The sequence below is a fragment of the Antennarius striatus genome, chromosome 3 (genome assembly GCF_040054535.1).
Source record: "Antennarius striatus isolate MH-2024 chromosome 3, ASM4005453v1, whole genome shotgun sequence".
In the NCBI taxonomy this organism is placed as follows: Eukaryota; Metazoa; Chordata; class Actinopteri; order Lophiiformes; family Antennariidae; genus Antennarius; species Antennarius striatus.
Window position 1 is genome coordinate 21,468,850 of NC_090778.1, and position 17,573 is coordinate 21,486,422.

The window sequence follows — 17,573 nt, forward strand, 5'->3', positions numbered from 1 at the left end:
CATGCATTGCTGTATGCTGTGGGGAAAGAAGCTCGGAACACTTTGCTTATTTCATATAGAATCACTTGTTTATTGACTAATGAAATGAAATGTTTGAATCATTTCATCATTATCTAATTGCATTTCCTATTATTACTGTGGAATAAAAAATAAAAAAAAGAACATTTACACAAAGGTGGTGCTATAGAAATTTGTTAGGAATCCGGCAAAAATATGTTAGAAACTTTTTTTTTTTCCTGCAACTAAGTAAGGGTGGGTTGTGTTCTGCGTTATATAGTTAATTTCATACATCCAGGAAACATTCTTGAATAAATAAATAAATTAAATTAGATGTCTTTAAAGGTAAAGAGAGTGAGACTGTCCCCAGAAGAGCTTTTTAAATTTTTTTTATTTATTTATTTATTTATTTATTTATTTATTTATTTATTCATTGGCATTTCTGCTTCTGAATGGAACGATTGAAGATACGGCCACCTAAAATACATAACTATGACTGACAGCAGGCTTCCTATCAGCCAGTTATTCCTACCATTAGGTCCTCATCCTGTCAGTGACGGGGTCCTGCTCTCCGTCGCCTCGGGTTTGTCTGCGTCTGAGTAGGTGGGGCTCCACGTCCGACCAATCAGAAACAGTCTGACAGAGGCATTTCCTGCTCGGGCTCGAGAAGCCTGTAACTTGTTGTTTTTTGTCAGCTGCTGCCTACAATTCTTAGTTAGGTTGAAATTGAAGAAGTCAAGTTAACATGAAAAATTAAATACCAACTACCAGGTTTAAAAATGAGTAACCAGAGGAATTGGACTGTAACGGTACGACACGAAATTGACAAACTACCCAACAACCTGAAACGCGTTTTCCAGTTCTCTTGGCGAACCCTATGAAAGGGAGATTTATTGTCTTAGCTTGTTGGCTAACATTAGCATTTTTTTATATTGTGTTAACAATATGGCTTCAAGAGGGATGTGTTCCACACAACAGTATCGTCTCCCACCGGTGAGCATAAAGCAGGAGCAAGAGGACGACTCGGACAATGAGGATAGTAACTTGGGGCTGAGGAGAGCGGACGGTGTCGAGTCTCAAATCATTCACAGCGGACACTTTATGGTGTCTTCACCCCACAGCGAGCACCCACCAAAGAAAGGTTACGACTTCGACACTGTCAACAAACAGACTTGCCAGACATATCATTTTGGCAAGGCAAGCATGTCACACCTTTCCATAGACGCGTCACTGACGAAGCTCTTTGAGTGCATGACGCTAGCCTACAGGTAAGTTTCCTCTTAAGACTCGTATAGTCATATTGAGAACTTTATTTTCACCTAAACTCCACAGAAAAGTTCAGGCTGACCTCTCTGGTCCTGTGAGTGGCGTGAAGTTGCAGTCACGAGTGTTTTTTTTCATGCTACTTCCTGCTTCACCACCCCTAATCTTTTACAGTAACTTTTATGTAAAGACCATAGTAAGTATGTTTTACACAAGATACAGAACTAAAATCAGCAAAGTGCAAATAATCTGTCCTAGTGGTCAATATATTATGATATTACCAGTTATTGCAAAAACGACTTACAGACATTTGAAAGAAACCAACCAACAAATTTGTTGTGGCTCCTGTTAATGAAATGCAAACTGGTTCGTCAAATAAATGCAAGGGCTCCAAGATATAAACAAAAGCTCATGTGGCATTATTGTATCGTTTGTGCAATATACATAGAGGTAATGAAAACAACTTTCCTTTTCACTAGATGAATTAAAGAACTGTTTGGAAAGAATCAGTTAAAAACAAATTCAGTTTTTGTAAATGTAGAAAGATGCTAGTTTGTGTCATGTCTGATAAACAATCAAAATGAATTACACCTATTTATGGGTGTATTTATGGGTCTATTTATCAGTCTATTGTCACAGTTCAATAATAAGGAATGAAAACCTCAAAACTTCCATGTATTCAAGCAGCAAATATCTTGTATCTTTACATGAATTCATTCATTTGTTTTTAATTTGTTAGACTTATCTTTGTTAGATTTATCCTACTGCAATGTGACCGTTGAGAATTAAACATTTGCTAAAACAATATATTGTTCAGTCCTAAAAGAAACAACTTTGAACAGGATTTTTAATAAAAGTCAATCTGACAAGATCAGTTTAACCATAAACAGGGCATTTAGTTTGTAAAGCATTTTTTTTTTTTTTTAAATTGTTGTTGTAAAAAGTAATTGTAAACTAAATAAAGTTTGTCTAAAAGGACAGTTTTAGTTGTGGTTGACAGGAAATTAAAAGTTGCATAAAATTTAATATAGTTCAATTACTTCAAATTGGTAATTTAATATAGTACTTAAATTAATGTACTAGTTGCTATTAGTAGTAACTACGTATCACTGCATTTTTACTGCATGTCGTTGCTTTATACCTGTGACATGTTCAGTGACAATGAAGTTGAATCTAATCTCATCTTTAGGCTAGTTCCTAATGAAGTCATTGGTAAATCATATCTGATGGATCAGAAACCATTTTTTAAATATTGTTGAGCATGTGTCCAGAGGTGTTCAGTCATTTCGACCTGACACAGTCAAAATTCTTAAATGTATGTGATGTGATGCTAATGTTGATGATTGTGGAATTGTCGGTGCCTTGAGTTATGTTTCCTTGTGCTTGTGTAAAATTCCAAATTGCTGTAATGAGTGTGCATAATATGGTGGGGCTTTGGGCAAACAGCCAAATGAGTGCAAAGTATGAGTGTGTGTCAAGGCTGTGTGAAAAAGATTTGGAATACTGGATGTTAGCTAGTTCCACTGCTGAGTGAAGGCCTGCAGTTTAGAACGTGTATATGTGTGAGGTTCAACTCAGTCCAAACATCAACCAGTTCAAGAGGTCATACAAAAAAATTGTATTTGGGAGGTATTTGAAAGAAGACTATGCAGTTTAAATGATTGATTTACTTCTGTAAATATTAACAGGTAGTATTTTGTAATGAGTATTCTTTTTGAGAATAAGGGGGTAGGAGTATAGTACGTTTACACTTCTTCCTACTCATTTTCGGATAGTGTTCATACCATTCTTGTGTATTTATTGTTGTTATTGTGTTTTTTTTTGTTATTCAAAATGAATGAACTCATTCAATCATTCAATCATTCATACATCTTTCTGTTGTCACTGTGTAAAGCACCTAAGTGAAGAGTTTTAGTCATGAGACTAAAATTCCTTTTGGGAGGTACTCTGACAAAAAAATGTTCTCAAATGTGGTCTTCACAAATTTATAGTCCATGCGTTCATCAAATTGTGAAATTTAACACCTCCTCAGAAATAATTGTTTCCAATGTCATTCAATCTGATTTATTTTTAAATCTGTGAAAAGTCACAAATTCTCATAGATTAGTTCCTACAGATTAAATCAATGTACTTAAATATTTTTCTGACTTTGACAAACATATTGAAGTGGATTAAAACTGCCTACGGCAAAATCAAGTCAATAATTGTGTAAGACTGACAAATGTAAGAATTTTTACTGAATAATTTCAAGTTGGATTTGATTTGAATTCTTGTTTTGATTTTAATTCATTTCATTTTTTCAGCACTACATTTACTTGACAAAAAATATGAGGTTCCTCAGGATATCACAGCCTAACATTGTAATGCTCAACATATTGTTGTGCCAAATTTTCCCCTTAGGTCATTAATGTTTTTGCACTGAAATGTATGATCCGAACAATCCCCCACTTTAACTGTTCTAAGGTAAAAATGTACAATTAATAATCAAGTCCAGTCCCTGAAAAGAGAATTGAAGACAAGAACGAGACAGTCTACAAAAAATTAAAGGTTGAAGATTCCTTTCCTAGCTCTCTGTAGAGGACCTCTTTTTTTTCACTGTTGTTGTAAAAACTCCTGCCACAAGTGTATATATACGATACAAGCCCAGTGGTAAGAGGTAGAGCGGTGGGTAGAACCTTCGTGGGATGGCCCAATGACCTACTTATTAAGGGGACGGTGTCTTGCTCAAGGGCACCTCTGCAGTGCTCAAGAGTTGAACTGGCACCTCCCCGCTGCCAGTTACACTCCGTGATGTCACTATGGTGATGTCTTTACAGGCTTAAGGCAAAACAATAGGGTAATTTTTAAAAATACACATATATTTGTGCAAATAAAGTTGAGTTCTAAAGCAGGTACAACGACATATAAAGAGGCAAGTGAAAGAAACGATGGATTCAAATTTCTAAAGGTTCTGTGTTCACAGCTGTAGTGTTTCTATATCGAGGATTCCCTCTGACCAACTTGGATTCATGGGGAAGACTATTTAAAGAACTGAAAGCACCTCTACTGGTCACTGTTCTGCTGTTGTCATTCATCTGATAAGTGAAAGTCTATGACCACATGGTTTTCCACAGTAGTTGTGCCTCTCTTTTAATTATTCAAAACCTGACCAAGTGCCAAAACACAACTTTGCATCGTCAAGTACTTTTATTAAAAATAAACATGCACACCACAGCATGACAGGAGAGAAAGGACTGAGAAGAAACATGGCTTGAAACGGAGAAGCTCTGGGCAACCCAATTGATTTGTGATAAACATTTCCATTTTGAAGCATATTGTAAATAATTCCCTCTTAATACTTTATGTGGCGCTTAATGAAAAAGACTTTGTTTGAAGCTGTGACGTGACCCTTTCCCTAATGTGATATGAACAGAGTCATGTGAAAGATTCTAGTTTGAATTATTGTGGATGTATTAATACACCTAGATCTTAAATTTCACACCAGTGTCTTTTGTTTATTAGTTTTTCAATCTTTAACAAATTGGCTTTTTACTTTTGACAGTTCAAAAAAGTAAAACGGTGCAAAGCTTTAAAAAGACTGTTCAATCTTAGGTTTTACAAACTGGAGACAGACATTAATGAGTTCATATATTTGGTAAAACGTGTGTCATTTGCTCTCAGTTTTTCTTTTTTTTGACTGACTGTCTACATTTCACAGTTGCAGTTATCTTTGTTACTTGAGCTTGACCTTGTCAGATTCCTGCTTGTTTTGTTTGCTGGTTTTGTTGTTGAAGTCTTTTCAGTACAACACCAACACAGGCCAAGGTGACTGGTACCTCTTGTCTTAGAATTATTTGTACTCTTGGAATCTCAGGGTTTTTTCTCACACCACTAAAAGAAACACTTTGTGAATGAAGTATTAGGGCTATCACTTGAGAATCTTTTTCACTGGTAATGTTTGTTTCTTTTCAGTGGGAAGTTGGTATCACCCAAATGGAAGAACTTTAAAGGTCTCAAACTGCTCTGGAGAGACAAGATCCGCCTCAACAATGCCATATGGAGAGCTTGGTATATGCAGTGTAAGAGTTCCATTTGCTTCCTGTCATTCTGCAGCCGTACAGAACAGACTGACTTGTTTACATGTTTCTGCATGTCTGAAGTCAGCATTTCAGTCAAGAATTTGTTGTCAGGAATTGTAGCTGGACTCCTTCATGAATCTGATAATGTTGTAGTGGTCAGTCTGCATGTTGTTACTACTGGTAATTAATTTTTCGGAGACCAGGAGACTGTCGCCAGCTTTGACATAGACAAATACTTACTCTCATTTGCATCCCAAAAATAAACCAAAAGCTTCTCATGTGCAGTCAGCTGTTCATGTCAGCATGCCTCAGTGAAGTGCTCATTTACATACATGAAATATTTGGAAAATGAGGGCAGTGAAAACAAATTTTGGAAGTTGTTGATAAAGTGGAATGTCACTCAAACCAATTTTGTTCTTGAAGTTATTGCTTTGTACACATACAGTATTTCATAGTTATGAATAATATGTCTACTAAAACTATTTTATGACATGTTTATTTTCCCCCCAGATGTGGAGAAAAGGGACAATCCTGTTTGTCACTTTTTGACGCCGCTGGATGGAAGCATGGATTTAGACATTCATCGTCCAGCTGGGGTAAAGATCTGATGAGTTGTTTAAAAAGTAAAAGCTATAACTGACATCCTGACATAAGTCATTTTATATCCAGTCATGCTAACACTTACTTTTCATTCAGTCATTATTGATGGAGTTATTTCTCCTGTGTCCTGTCCTGTCTTTGTAATGTGTGTTTGTTGTTTACCTTAGTGCAAATCTCACCTATTTTTTCTTCTACAGGATACTACCACAGATGGGAGATGTTGGAAAAGAAGAATTGAAATTGTCATAAGGGAATACCACAAGTGGAGAACTTACTTTAAGAAAAGGGTACTACTATATTTTGTTTTTTCATGTTGATGGGATAATGGGAATTTCATATATTTATATTGTCTCTTATTAATCTTATACAGTTACAGAAACACAAAGATGAGGACCTCTCCAGCTTGCTTAAGGTAAGCAGAACTGCATCGTGCTCACCTGTGTGATTTTAAAGTCACCGTAAACATTGCTGACAGAATCTATTTAAGTGCTCATATATACAATATATGTATATATATATATGTATATAATATATATATATGTATATATATGTATATATACATATATGTGTGTGTGTGTGTGTGTGTACTGTATATATAAAATTTTATTGTTTTCATAAAATTATTGCATGAGGTGAGAAAAAATCATCCTGTGTATGATGCATGCTTGTGTGTGATTAACTGGCTTGGTGGTGTGGTTTGCATATTCAAAGGGACCAGAGGAGCAGTTATTGCTGTTTGGGGAAGTCTCTCCAGACATGCTCCGTGTCTCCCTTTATCAGGATGAAGAGTTGGCAGCACGTCGGTTGCCTCGTAGGCAAAATGAAACCCCTGCTCCCATGGAGATGGACCCCCTGTTTGACATGGATGTATTGATGTCTGAGTTTTCAGACACCTTGTTCTCTACGTTGGCCTCCCACCAGTCTGTGGCCTGGCCCAATCCAAAGGAGATTGGTGAGAAAGAAAGAAATATGACCATCTCAGTATTATATATTATAAAATGTTAGATATCCTCCATACCTCTACCTCCTCCACAGCTCATGCAGGAAATGCAGACATGATCCAACCTGGACTCATCCCCTTACAACCCAATCTAGACTTCATGGACTCCTTTGATCCCTTACAAGGTAGCCGAAACGCACCACCTTTAGCTGCAGGACGACACATAAACTAATTTGTACACTTTAATGAAATGAAAGGTAGACGTTCTTGTAACTACTACAGCAACTGGCTTAGCCAATAATAACACATGAAGTAGTGTGATTCTACTAACCAGTAGTTAACATAGAAACTCTTGTTCCAGACTTATTTCACAGCCTCCGTCAGCCCACCTTCCCCTCTGTTTCCCCCACTGCATCATCTGTCACCCCTCTACCCAGCAGCAGCTCTGAGTCACAGGTAAACACAGATCCTAACATACACCACCACCATGGAAACTTGCGTAAGGAGCTTTTAGTTTTCCTAGATTTAAGATGTATACTTTTTGGGTCAATTTAAATGCTGTGCCATGTTTGTGTCTAATGTAGTTACACAAATATCTGTTTAACAAAATAATATTACTAAACTTAATTTGCAAAGCTCTTTCATACCTGACTTGTTGCTGAAACTGCTTAACATTCAGTTCATATTCTTTCAATAATCATTCAGTCACATATGGCTGAAAGGGTTTTCCTCAGTTTTACTTCCTCTTCCTTGAAGCATTCATTGCAAGTATTTTTCACAGTCTATTAGCTCCTTAAATACACCTTTTGTACAGTTCCACAATATGCCAAAGACATGTATATTAGTGTTGTGGATCATTATTTAAAAATCTCCCATATTATTTGCTGGAAACAAGGAAAGAGACCTAAGAGCCAATGATATGACTTTAGCTACTTTCATATAACCAGGCTGAAGTGACAAAAAAAAATTTGCCTTCATGTGTCACAAATTATAAACATTTTCCAGGAATTTGCAAACAAAAAAATCAATCTTTTTCTTTTTTAAATACACATGAACTCTGTTCTTTAAAAAAATGACTAAAGAAGAGAGAAAATGATCATGCAGACTGTCAGCTGTTCACAAGAAGATTTTGAACAGCTGTATTTGGTCTCCCATAGAGTAAAATGTGCATTTGTTCAATACAGACATGTCAAATCTGTAGGTTTGTTTTTTTACTGTTTTCACAAATGACTGCAAAATTGTATCAATGCTTCGATGCCTGCTATTTCGGATGACATGGAAAAAAGCAGAGTAAAACTACTTTTTTCATGAATACAAATTGGTCACAGTCAACATGGAATGTTATCGAACTTGTTTCATAGACAGAACTAAGTGAGTTTGATTCCATTTCCTTTGTCATCTTTTGTCAGGCCCACTTAATGCCATCCATGCAATTCACACCCAACCCCATTCCCCCTCCTGGACCCATTCCGATAAGCTCTCCACTGGCCAGCCAAGCCAGTCAGACTGCTGGCAGTGATGCTGTGTACGGACAAAACTATATGCCTTTGTTTCCTGGGCAAGTGGTGCCCAGTGATCAAACAGTCGGTTCCTCTTCTCAGTCAGTTCCCCTTGATCCTATGGCAACATGCCTTTCAGGTCAGAACATGACCTCAGCAGCACCTGTGGCTCCCTCACCTTTGGACAACACGTCAGCTCTGGGTGAAATTGTAGCACCCTCTGTGATTACGCACACTGCCTCCTCTACTGTTACGCTCAGCGAAGCAGCCACCACTTTCAGCGATGGCACAGACTATAGCTCCATATCCACACTACCTCCACCCCCCCCATGTCAGCTGCAGCCCTTGGCTCCTGCACCGCCATCTTCGACCCAGTGCCCTCAGACCTTCGCACTGCCTCGCCCAGTTCAGCCGTCCAGTGCCAACAAAAGCCGCCCTGTGCAAAGGATTGCTGTTGCTAGCACCCTCCCCTCCTCCCACCTCATCCTCACAGGTCTGTTGTTTCTGATCGCAAAATCATGATACTGATGTGTAGAAATAGTGACATAAAATTGTTGAGTTGCCAACGTCAATAATTTGTGGAGTATTGTTAAGGAGGTTATGCCTTTATTAGAGAACTATCAGAAAGGTATACAGTACAATAATCCCTCGTGTATTCGCGCATCAACACGTGCGACTTCACCTCATCGCGCATTTTTAGTAGGTAGTCAAGTGATGCTGTTCGCGCCTTCTATTGGCTGATGGCATCTGGAAGACCGTGAGTCTCGGACTTCTGTGAGACACAAAAGTGCTTTAAACAGTCGATAAGAGTCAGGGTAAAAGTAAAACAGATAGAAAGTGGTTAATATCAGTGTTCATAAATGTTTGAATTACTGTAAATAGTAAGATAAATAGTTCTTCGCTCTATCGCGGAATTCATTAATCACGTGTGGTTCTTGGAATGCATAAACCGCGAGTAACGAGGGCGCACTGTATGTGTACTTTGGATGTACATGTGCGTGTTCAAACAATGAAACTCAAAGGATGAAACTTACGTAAAAAAACTGAACTGCAGTGACTTAATTTCTGTGTTCTTTTTCAGCCCCCTTTCCAGGTCACGCTAACGCTGTGATCGTTACTCCAACACCACTAAACACAGACGTGGTCTCTAATACAGGAGTTGTCATTGCTCCTCATCTTGTATGTATCTTGTATTGTCATTATTATTTTCACTGTTTCCACAGATAGCTACAGGACATTATATAAAACATTATATATTTGGGTTTCATCGATTATTAAAACTAGAATGTACTCGTTAGAGTCCTTATCCTCAGCCGAGGCCCAACAGCCCCCCCCCCAATTTATCAAATAAGTATAGACCTATCCATTTTATTATCTCAGTTACATATTGGTGGTAAGTTTCTTATTTGCTCTCTTTTCATGTATCCCAGACTCCAGGATTTCATATTGTGCCTCATACGCAGAAGTCTCCTCAGCCTATTGTGCCCAAAGAAAAGTCTTCCAAAAGTCAGAAAGCTTCCTCTAGTGTCGGTGAGAGCCCACTGAACCCAGAAAGTACACATTAACCCCAAGACCACCATTTGTTCCAAATATATTTGTTCCTCTCTCTGGTTCACGGTCAACCAGGATCAGGTCAAGGCTCACCATGTGGATTAGATCAAGTCCCAAGTCCACAATCGCTGATCAGCAGCAGTACTACTCTAATAAAGAATGAACAAAACCAGGTTTGTGTCGATCTTTCTGCTCCTAGCATGAATGTTGAAGTTGTGAACAGTTTATTTGCTTGATAGTTCCAACCTTGTTCTTAGCATTTGTAGCACACATCTTCAGCCTATGGAAAACGTGACCCCCTTCCAGGAAGCCTCAGTGTAATGTCTGCTGTGTTTCAGGGCCGAAGGACAACACACATATCTGCAGAGCAAAAGAGACGATCAAACATAAAGATTGGATTTCAGACACTCTGCAACATGGTGCCCTCTTTGAAGTCACAGTCAAATGTAAGTCTGTAAGTTAGAGTAGTAGAGTGCCTTCAGAAAGCATCAGAACATCATAGTAATTGTTTCATACTGTATATTGATCTTAATAAATCATGTGTTTTCTCCCTCGTGATGATAACCCATTTTGCATTTAGATCAGTAATGCAGTCACATTGCAGAAGACAGTGGAACACATTGGGAAACTCCAGCAAGAGAGGCAGCAGTTGCAGGAACAGGTCAAGAGACTACGAGAGGAAATAGAGGAACTCAACACTTCAATTAAGTATGTATCTTACTGTGTACAGGTAGTCCTCATTCTACCAACATAATTGATTTCGAGAGATTGTTCATAAGCTGAATTGTTTGTAAGTCGTTAGTTAAATTTCAAGGTTAACTGCAGTAGTTGTTTATGGTGGTTGTTCATACTTAGGAGGAATACCTGTATATGTGTCTACTCTTGTGGTGTTAATGGTTACACCGGTGCTTGAAACATTCATTTTCTTTTGTTTTCCTCTTGACGCTGTTTAACACCAGTTTGTGCCAGGAGCAGCTGCCTGCCTCAGGGGTACCCATCAGACGGCAACGCTTCGACCACATGCAGGAGTTCAATGAATATGTAAAGAATCGCACTTTACAGAACTGGAAGTTCTGGATTGTATCCTTCTGTGAAAGAGTTCTACTGGTCACACTGTTTGCCACTTAGTGATAACAGAGGTTTAAGAACATTTGATAATCTAGTAAAACCTTAAAATTATTTATTATTATCATACACAGCAGAATACACAGCGCATAGAAGGTAAATATAGCACAGTTGAAACATTTAAAATCTTTTGCTTTTGCACACGTGAGCAGCTAAGATATGAGGTTACAGTGGGTTCCAAAAAGGGCAATGCTGTTATGTTGATTTAGCAAAATATGTAGAAAATGTAAATGTAAGCACAGGTGGTTGTACCTGCTTGGCATTTCTGCCTGAAGCACCTCCGGCGATGCCATTGTGCAGACTGCAGGGTCATCAGCCGGGGGGCCACCCTTCACTGATGTTTCGCTCCATTATCCCCTGGAACATCTCTGGGTGGTGGAGCAGCGACAGGGACGTCTCCCTGCCGCTCCCTGCAGCCTGCTTAAGGATCGTATTCTCCACACACTCTGACCCCAGTGTTATTGTTGGTGTGTATGGAATGAGACCCAGGGGACTGTGCATGGCAGGGACGTCCATCTCCATGAGTCAAGCGTAGGCCTGACCGCCTACCGTGACGTCTCTCTTAGGAGCCTTCTCTCCCCCACGCCCTGTCCTTCCTTCTGAGCCATAGCCAGAAGCTCCCTTCCTCGGCCTCCTCCGCAAGACCCCAAAGAGCTCGCTTCCTGCTGGATCCCGAGACTCCGAGGGTCCCCAGCAGTCACTGAGTGGATGTCCCGGTGAAGCCCCTACATCCGACCTCCACTGGGAAAGTGAACGGTCTCCACCCAGCTTGCGAGCACGTTGCTGCCAACTCTGCGTATTTATCCTTCTTGCGCTCGTACGCGGTCTCCATGTGTTCCTCCCATGGGACTGTCAGCTCCCCCATGATGACGACTTTGGCAGGAGCTGACCAGAGCACGATGTCTGGATGTAGGGATGTCATGGTAATCTCTGCGGCTGAGGTCGGCTGCTAACTGCCACGTGCCTCCTAGTGACAGGAGCGATCGCTCTGATCCCGTGCAGCAGCGTGCTATTATCACAGGCCTGGTAAACTGGATCCACTTTGGGGATGTGGGTGGATTCTCCCGGTTTACTTGCTGCCTGCGGGCTTCCAGGATCTCTGCTACCTTGTGCAGGACCTTGTCATGCCGCCATCTTGTGACAACGCCATCTTGCATCCAGAGAAGATGTGCTTCAGGTTTGGATTTGGGGAGCGACAAAGCAGACAGGGTTCTTCTGTTCCAAACCAGGTGAGAAGGTTCCGGGGGCTGGGTAAGGTGTTGTATGTAGCCCTAATCCGGAAACTCAGTCTGGCTTGGGGAGTTCTCCACATTTCGGCCCTCCCAAGTAGTCCACTTTCCTTGCAGTTGCTGGCTCATCGCTGTGATCTTGTAGGTTTCCTCCTCCATCTTAGCAACTTCAGAGATCACCAGATCCTTCCTCTCCTTCATGGTCGCTTTAGACCAGGTATTTGGCGCTGCTGCCCATCCTAAGCCAGACCTGCCTGACTGTGTGAAGCCAACAATCTCCTGGTGCTTCAACCGCTCCACTGCGTGGTCAACTTGATCTCAAGTAGAATTTTTTAAGGCTGTTATTTAGATCGCTTTGACAGGTACCGGTGCTGAAGCAACGGACTGCAGTTTTACACCAAACCAGGAGTGTAGAAGCAGCAAAGTGCCAATATGCATATGTAGAACAAATACACGGTGAACTGAAGATGAATGAGACACAGTACAAACAGTGGAATGATGACAGGTTATACAGTTTGGACAAATTAACCATAGTGATTAGAAATAGACCATAGCTTTGATAAATGACACATTATGGACAACATATCAATGCCAACAGGCACTGTTCATGAGTATAAATTATGATATAATACAGCAAATAGTTGTTCATCTACAGGTTGTGGAAGATGAAGAGATGCAATCTTGGTCAACTGGTGCGACTAGTTTCATTTTTCTTGGAAGAGTTTTGTGTACACAAGTTTTCTCACTCGAGTGCTTTATGTTGTAGACTTACAGTGCGCAGTCGATCCATATTATTTAAAACAATGCAGAGACTGCATAATATGTAAATAAATCAAACTGTTGGTCATTCTGAACTTTTTTTTCCCCCCTGTCTTTAACGTTATCAATCCATGACTATCTTCACTTTCAGTTCAGCATTATCATAAAGCCTCTCTTTGAGTCGTTCAATCGGATGGTGTCAAGTACAAGCAGAGAAGATCTCTGTCAGACCACATTGCAGTGGCTTGATCGTCACTGCTCCCTCCCAGTGCTCAGACCGAGTAAGTAAAAAAACTGATCAGGTTTTGTTTTGTGTGCTGACTTTGCAACACACACAGACACACACACACGTGTGACATCCCACCTGCTCTATTTGCCAAACAAAGGGTAATGGTCATGGATCATTTGTGTGCCGACTGCATGCCACTGTCTGTAACCATGTTTCTCAGAATTTTCCCTCATTATCTGTTTCATCTCTCTGTTATTTCCCTGTGTTTGTTTCCGCTATCGAGTAAAACTGTATGACAGGAAACAAGAAAATTTTTTGTAATACATGATGTGACTTCCCATCATCCCACTTGCTCATAATAACTAAAAAAGCAATGTTTTTTTTTCATTGACCCACTTCAACGTATGTTGAACACTTAAAGCTCGGCTTCAAGAATCAATCAACTTTTATTTATATAGCGCTTAATCATATCTGAAGACATTTCAAAGCGCTTTACAGATTCCATCGTCATGGCTCTTTATTCTCAGTAATGTCTGAATTTAATTTTTACACTGTATTTTAGATGAAGTTTATTGTTCATCCATCCATCCAACCTCTTGGATGAATGGATTGGTTTTATTGTACTTTATTTATTAATTATTAGTCACTTTACCACATGCTGTATGAGTTACATATATAACTTCCTCTGTCTTCTTGTCTTTTAAGCACGCGAGGGATTCATTGACATTGTTGTCGCCCCGTCAAACCACAAACTGAAAAATCGTGACTCTTTCTGTTCTCTTTCTGTGTGGCTCAGTAAAAATACCTAGAAAGTGTGTTGGCTTTGACATTGTGCGATCATAATTGGGTCAGGGTTCTTAAGCTGTGGCTTCTTGTTTTCCAGTGATGCTGAGTGCCCTCCGTCAGCTGAGCACAACCACATCCATTCTGAGCAATCCATCCGCGCTTCCTGAAGAAGCTATCCAAGCCGTAACACAAACGGATGTGTAGCCGTGCTCTAGGAGGAGGTGACCCAGAAGCCTCCTAAACCTTTCACAACAATCACAACTATTACATATCACTTGTTTACCTTGTACCCAGTGAGGAAGCTTGCCACGTCTTCACAGATCCACAACTGCTCTGAGAAATAAATGAAACAATTTATGATTGTCCATTTATTCTGTTGTGCAATGATGTTCATGTGCTTTTATTGTATTAGATTTTATTGACAAAAACTACTACTGTCTTCTCCTACTTTCGGCAAAGATGTTCTTAATATTTTATTGGAAGGTGGTACTTTTGGTTTGCCCATTGAATAATTACAGTATGTATATTTAATTTTAACGACTTTTATATTGTTAAACACATTGTGTTAAAAAGGGAAATACTGAGCAATTGTGGGCAAAGTCTGCTCTCTCTCTCAGATGTTTAAATGTATGGAGATAATGTGGGATTTTTTAGGCTTAGTTGGACGTGTAGTTAGGGTGCTTTGAGGAGGGGGGTGTCTTTGAAACGTCAAAGAAAAAGTTTCACAGTAGAATGTAGGAGGTTGTTGACTGACCGTGGCCTGGTTTGTGCTCTACTATTACAAAAAAAGATGAGAGCTTTTGTCATCCTTTCTGTCCTTCATTTACTCAGGTGAAAATTATAATGCCAATTTGGAATAGTGTTTTCCGTCCATGCTGAATGTCATTTACTGCTTTGCCTGGTCTCCCCCATTTCCATTCAGCTCAGCTTAAAACTATACAAAGATAGATGTATCCTTGAATTTCAGATATGGTATGTTACATGTATGGGTTTCTACTGGGCCTGTCACGACAACGTGCGGCGGCGTTACTTCACAGCTTTCAAAGGGAGAATGCCAGAAACCGTTGTACACATCAGATACAGTATATACTACATGCACACATGTCTCTGTACATTTACAATTTTAGCCTACTAGACAGTATCTTCTGTTATTTTTTTGGTCACTCAGGGTTCATGAGAAAACAAGGTCTCTACCATGTTAACAGAAACTACAAAGAGAAACAGACCAAAAGCCATATCTGAGTCATTTTCCTGTCATTTTATTTAAATCATGTGTTTCTGGTAACATTTGCCAGAGCAAAATGCTGTCGAGGTAGAACCTGTGCAAACCCAGCTCTTCTGACAATGGTCTGCCTTAAGGTCAAATAAAGTGCCAGAAGCTGTCATCGCCACAGACTACTTAGTCTTTCTTATTTTAAATTGTTTTTTCAGCACTCCTCAGGCAGACGTTTGTGTTGTGATTTTTGTTTTTTCAGAATTTTTAACTCCAAGTTTACTCAGATCTTTTTGAACAGCAAATGGCACCAATGATAATTCATATTAGATGAATGTAAACTTTTTTTATGGGCAGTCCTTTAGTTTGGTCCCATGAGAAATAATTTTCACGTTGACGTTGTAATGCTCAACCCTTTAACAGTGTACATCAGCGCTGGGTTATTACAGGGATGCAAATCAAACAGGGCTATGTTTGAGTGGAGTTTATTATATTTAGTGGTTACATTTATCTGAAATGCTACTGTAAGAAAATTAAAGTGCTCCCTTGAATGCAGCTATGTCATATTTGTGCATAAAGTGTCTCTTGGCTTTTTGTTTTATTTTTAATGTTTTTTTTTCCTTTTCAAGCAAAAACTTGATACATTATTTAAGTGAGAAGCCGCTATGTTCAATAACAGGTTGACATTGAGGTGATTTTTTGTGTGTGTGGGGTTTTCTTTCATCCTATGATTTAAAAAATGTTACAACCTTCCTGGTTGGCTTTGTTTGCTGTTTCTGTGAGGGGATTTTGTACCATGTGAAATGGTTTTCCCCAAATTTTGTATTGTATTTCATTTGTTTTAAGAAGTAAAGATATTTTCTTATACTACACACAAGTTGTTTTTTTCTTTTTCAAAATTCCCAAATAAGCAATGCAAAAGTTTAAGTATGCTTAATTCCAAATTAAAACAAAGCAAAATAGTTTTTAAATCCTTGACTTCTAATTACAAATAAAACCATTGAATAATAAATTTTCAAGACTGCAGCAGCTGCTCCAGCATCAAGTGGGAAATGCTCAGCATTCACCACTCCATCCATCCTCTTACGCATATCCGGGGTCGGGTCGCGGGGGCAGCAGCTTAAGCAGGGAAGCCCAGACTTCCCTCTCCCTAGCCACTTCGTCCAGCTCCTCTGGGAGAATCCCAAGGCGTTCCCAGGCCAGCCGGGAGACATAGTCTCTTCAGCATGTCCTGGGTCGTCCCCGGGGCCTCCTCCCGGTAGGACGTGCCCGGAACAACTCACCAGGGAGGCGTCCAGGAGGCATCCTAACCAGATGCCCGAGCCACCTCATCTGGCTCCTCTCGATGCAGAGGAGCAGCGGCTCGACTCTTGAGTCCCTCCCGGATGACCAAACTTCTCACCCTGCGGAGGAAACTAATTTTGGCCGCTCGTATCCGGGATCTAGTTCTTTCAGTCACGACCCACACCTCATGACCATAGGTGAGGGCAGGTACGTAGATTGACCGGTAAATTGAGTGCTTTGCCTTTCGGCTCAGCTCCTTCACCACAACGGACCGATACAGAGTCCGTATCACTGCAGACGCTGCACCGATCCGTCTGTCAAAGTCCACAAAACACATGTAGACTGGTTGGGCGAACTCCCATGCCCCCTCAAGGACCCTGCGGAGAGTGTAGAGCTGGTCCACTGTTTCACGGCCAGGACGAAAACCACACTGCTCCTCTTGAATCCGAGAATCGACTTCCCGATGGACCCTCCTCTCCAGAACCCCTGAATAGACCTTGCCAGGGAGGCTGAGGAGTGTGATCCCCCTGTAGTTGGAACACACCCTCCGGTCCCCCTTCTTAAAAAGGGGGACCACCACCCCAGTCTGCCAATCCAGAGGCACTTTCCCCGACGTCCACGTGATGTTGCAGAGGCGCGTCAACCAGGACAGCCCCACAACATCCAGAGCCTTTAGGAACTCTGGGCGGATCTCATCCACCCCTGGGGCCCTGCCACCGAGGAGTTTTTTAACGACCTCGGTGACCTCAACTCCAGAGATAGGAGAGCCCGCCTCAGAGAACCCAGACTCTGCTTCCTTATGGGAAGGTGTGTTGCCGGAATTGAGGAGGTCTTCGAAGTATTCTCCCCACCGAGTCACAACGTCCCAAGTTGAGGTCAGCATCGCCCCATCCCCACAGTGTTGATGCTGCACTGCTTCCCCCTCCTGAGACATCTGATGGTGGACCAGAGTTTCCTAGAAGCTGTCTGGAAGTTGTCCTCCAGGGGCTCACCGAACTCCTCCCACACCCGAGTTTTTGCCTCTGCAACCACCAAAGCTG

General features: G+C 40.6%; 1 protein-coding gene across 2 annotated transcripts; it reads left to right on the top strand.

Moving 5' to 3' along the window:
- Positions 1-565: 565 nt before the first annotated feature.
- On the top strand, positions 566-16,097 carry mlxip (MLX interacting protein). Of its 2 annotated transcripts, none has more exons than XM_068311456.1 (17): positions 566-1,265; positions 5,212-5,318; positions 5,829-5,914; positions 6,116-6,205; positions 6,289-6,330; positions 6,630-6,870; positions 6,954-7,043; positions 7,220-7,314; positions 8,268-8,850; positions 9,439-9,536; positions 9,788-9,887; positions 9,984-10,081; positions 10,247-10,354; positions 10,489-10,616; positions 10,868-10,988; positions 13,173-13,302; positions 14,134-16,097. In XM_068311456.1, exons 1-17 carry the CDS (start codon positions 943-945, stop codon positions 14,238-14,240), a joined length of 2,547 nt encoding a protein of 848 aa, XP_068167557.1. In that variant the 5' UTR covers positions 566-942; the 3' UTR covers positions 14,241-16,097. The 2 variants fall into 2 exon arrangements, with proteins under 2 accessions (XP_068167557.1, XP_068167558.1); XM_068311457.1 differs by having other exon boundaries at positions 6,699-6,870.
- The last annotated feature ends 1,476 nt before the right edge of the window (positions 16,098-17,573 follow it).